Source organism: Diceros bicornis, chromosome 35 (assembly GCF_020826845.1).
Source record: "Diceros bicornis minor isolate mBicDic1 chromosome 35, mDicBic1.mat.cur, whole genome shotgun sequence".
NCBI classification, from domain to species: domain Eukaryota; kingdom Metazoa; phylum Chordata; class Mammalia; order Perissodactyla; family Rhinocerotidae; genus Diceros; species Diceros bicornis.
Window position 1 is genome coordinate 25,756,571 of NC_080774.1, and position 1,849 is coordinate 25,758,419.

General features: G+C 56.0%; 1 gene segment (V, D, J or C); it reads left to right on the forward strand.

Annotated features, from left to right (window-relative positions):
- The first annotated feature begins 540 nt into the window (after positions 1-540).
- Positions 541-1,519, forward strand: LOC131398576 (immunoglobulin lambda variable 1-40-like). The segment is given in 3 exon segments: positions 541-592; positions 703-1,034; positions 1,481-1,519. Coding segments are annotated over 3 exon segments (417 nt in total).
- The last annotated feature ends 330 nt before the right edge of the window (positions 1,520-1,849 follow it).

Here is a 1,849-nt window from a genome sequence, read left to right on the forward strand (position 1 = left end):
AGTCCTGACCACTGAACAGCCAAGGGAGCTGTGGACAGACTCCCCCCTGAGGAGTCTGAGTAGAGCATAAAGACTGCCCAGAGATGATGGGGAGGCCACATGAGGGAACACCTGTCCTGCCCCTTAGGCAGGGGGACAGTGGGCAGAGCAGTGGGGAGGCAGGTGCTGTCTCTGATGGGCTCTGGTCAAAATGTCACACAATAGTGTGTCAGGGCGTGGACACCAGGGGGCTCTCAGGGCCCATTCCCGGAGATCAGAGCTGCACCAGCCACGTGGCATTGCCACGTGCCCTCTGCTCAAGGCTCACAGCTGTGACCTCCCCACGCCCTGGGCCCCACACAGCCCCACCCCCTGCCTACCCCTCTGGCACCTTAGGCAGAAGGACCTGACCAGGGACCAGTGAGGCATCAAAAGCTGGGGGAAATCTCATTTGCATGAAGGGACCCTCCCTCTCTCAGAGTATGAAGAGGGGAAGGGAGAGATTTGGGGGAAGCTCTGCCTCAGTTGCAGGGTCACAGAAGGCAGGACTCAGTGACAATCTCCACCATGGCCTGGTCCCCTATCCTTCTCACCCTCATCGCTCACTGCACAGGTGACTAGATACAGGGATAAGAGAAAAGGCCCTGGGAAGACACATGGGACCATGCTTCCTCCTCTCGTCTCTAGACCCAAGATTTATCTCTGTTTCTCTCTCATTTCCAGGATCCTGGGCCCAGTCTGTGCTGACTCAGCCAGCCTCAGTGTCTGGGGCCCTGGGCCAGAGGGTCACCATCTCCTGCACTGGAAGCAGCTCCAACATTGGGGGTAATTATGTATCCTGGTACCAACAGCTCCCAGGAACAGCCCCCAAAACCCTCATCTATAGTAACAGCCAACGCCCCTCTGGGGTCCCCGATCGATTCTCTGGCTCCAAGTCTGGCAATTCGGCCTCCCTGACCATCACTGGGCTGAAGTCTGAGGACGAGGCTGATTATTACTGTGTGTCCTATGATGACAGCCTGAGTGCTGGCACAGTGCTCCAGGCCCGTGGGGAAGTGAGACACAAACCTGCTGTCCCCCAGCGATGGTGCTTTCCTGTGCAGCCCCCACTCCTCGGCCATGTCAGCTGCTTCCTTTGTTTGTTTGACCTAAAAGTGGTCCGAGACCCTCCCCTGGGAACTCTGTCTAGAACATCTGTCCACATCCTCTTAAATTCTGCCCCCTAAGACTCACTTTCATAGCAACACATTGTGTGATTTTCTTAAATTGAGCAGAAATTCCTGCATGCCAGGGTAGAGTGTCCAGGGGACAGAGTCGAACAGGTCACGGCAGAAGCAGGGACACAGAATCCAGCTGTGCCTGAGTCAGGACACATCAGGGTTGTCCAGTATGTGTCCGGGTATGAACAGCTCCCAGGATTGGTTCCCAAACTCCTCATCTATTACGAGAGTAGTAGCTCCTTGGGTTGCGCATGGTCCCTGTTTGATTCTGTGGCTCCAAGTTTGGCAACTCAGGCTCCTTGACCATCATCACTGGCTGAGGCCTGAGGATGAGGCTGATTCTCACTGCCGCTCCTGGCACAGCAGCCCCAGTGCTCACACAGAGCTCCAGGCCTGCAAGAAATTGAGACCAGAAGTCACTTCCTCATCTGCCGGGAGGGGAAACCCCCACAGCTGTCTGCTCAGGCTCAGCCTGTGGCTTCTGCTTCCGCTGCTTCTGCTGCAGCCTCCACTGCTCCAGGTTCATCCAGGGGCACCACCTGGGAGTGATGGCTCCTCCTCTGCCTTCTGTCCTCAAAGTCACTCATTGCAGCCCTTTCCTAGACAAAGGGTCTCAAAGGAAACAAAGAAACAAAGTCTGTTTCCCCATC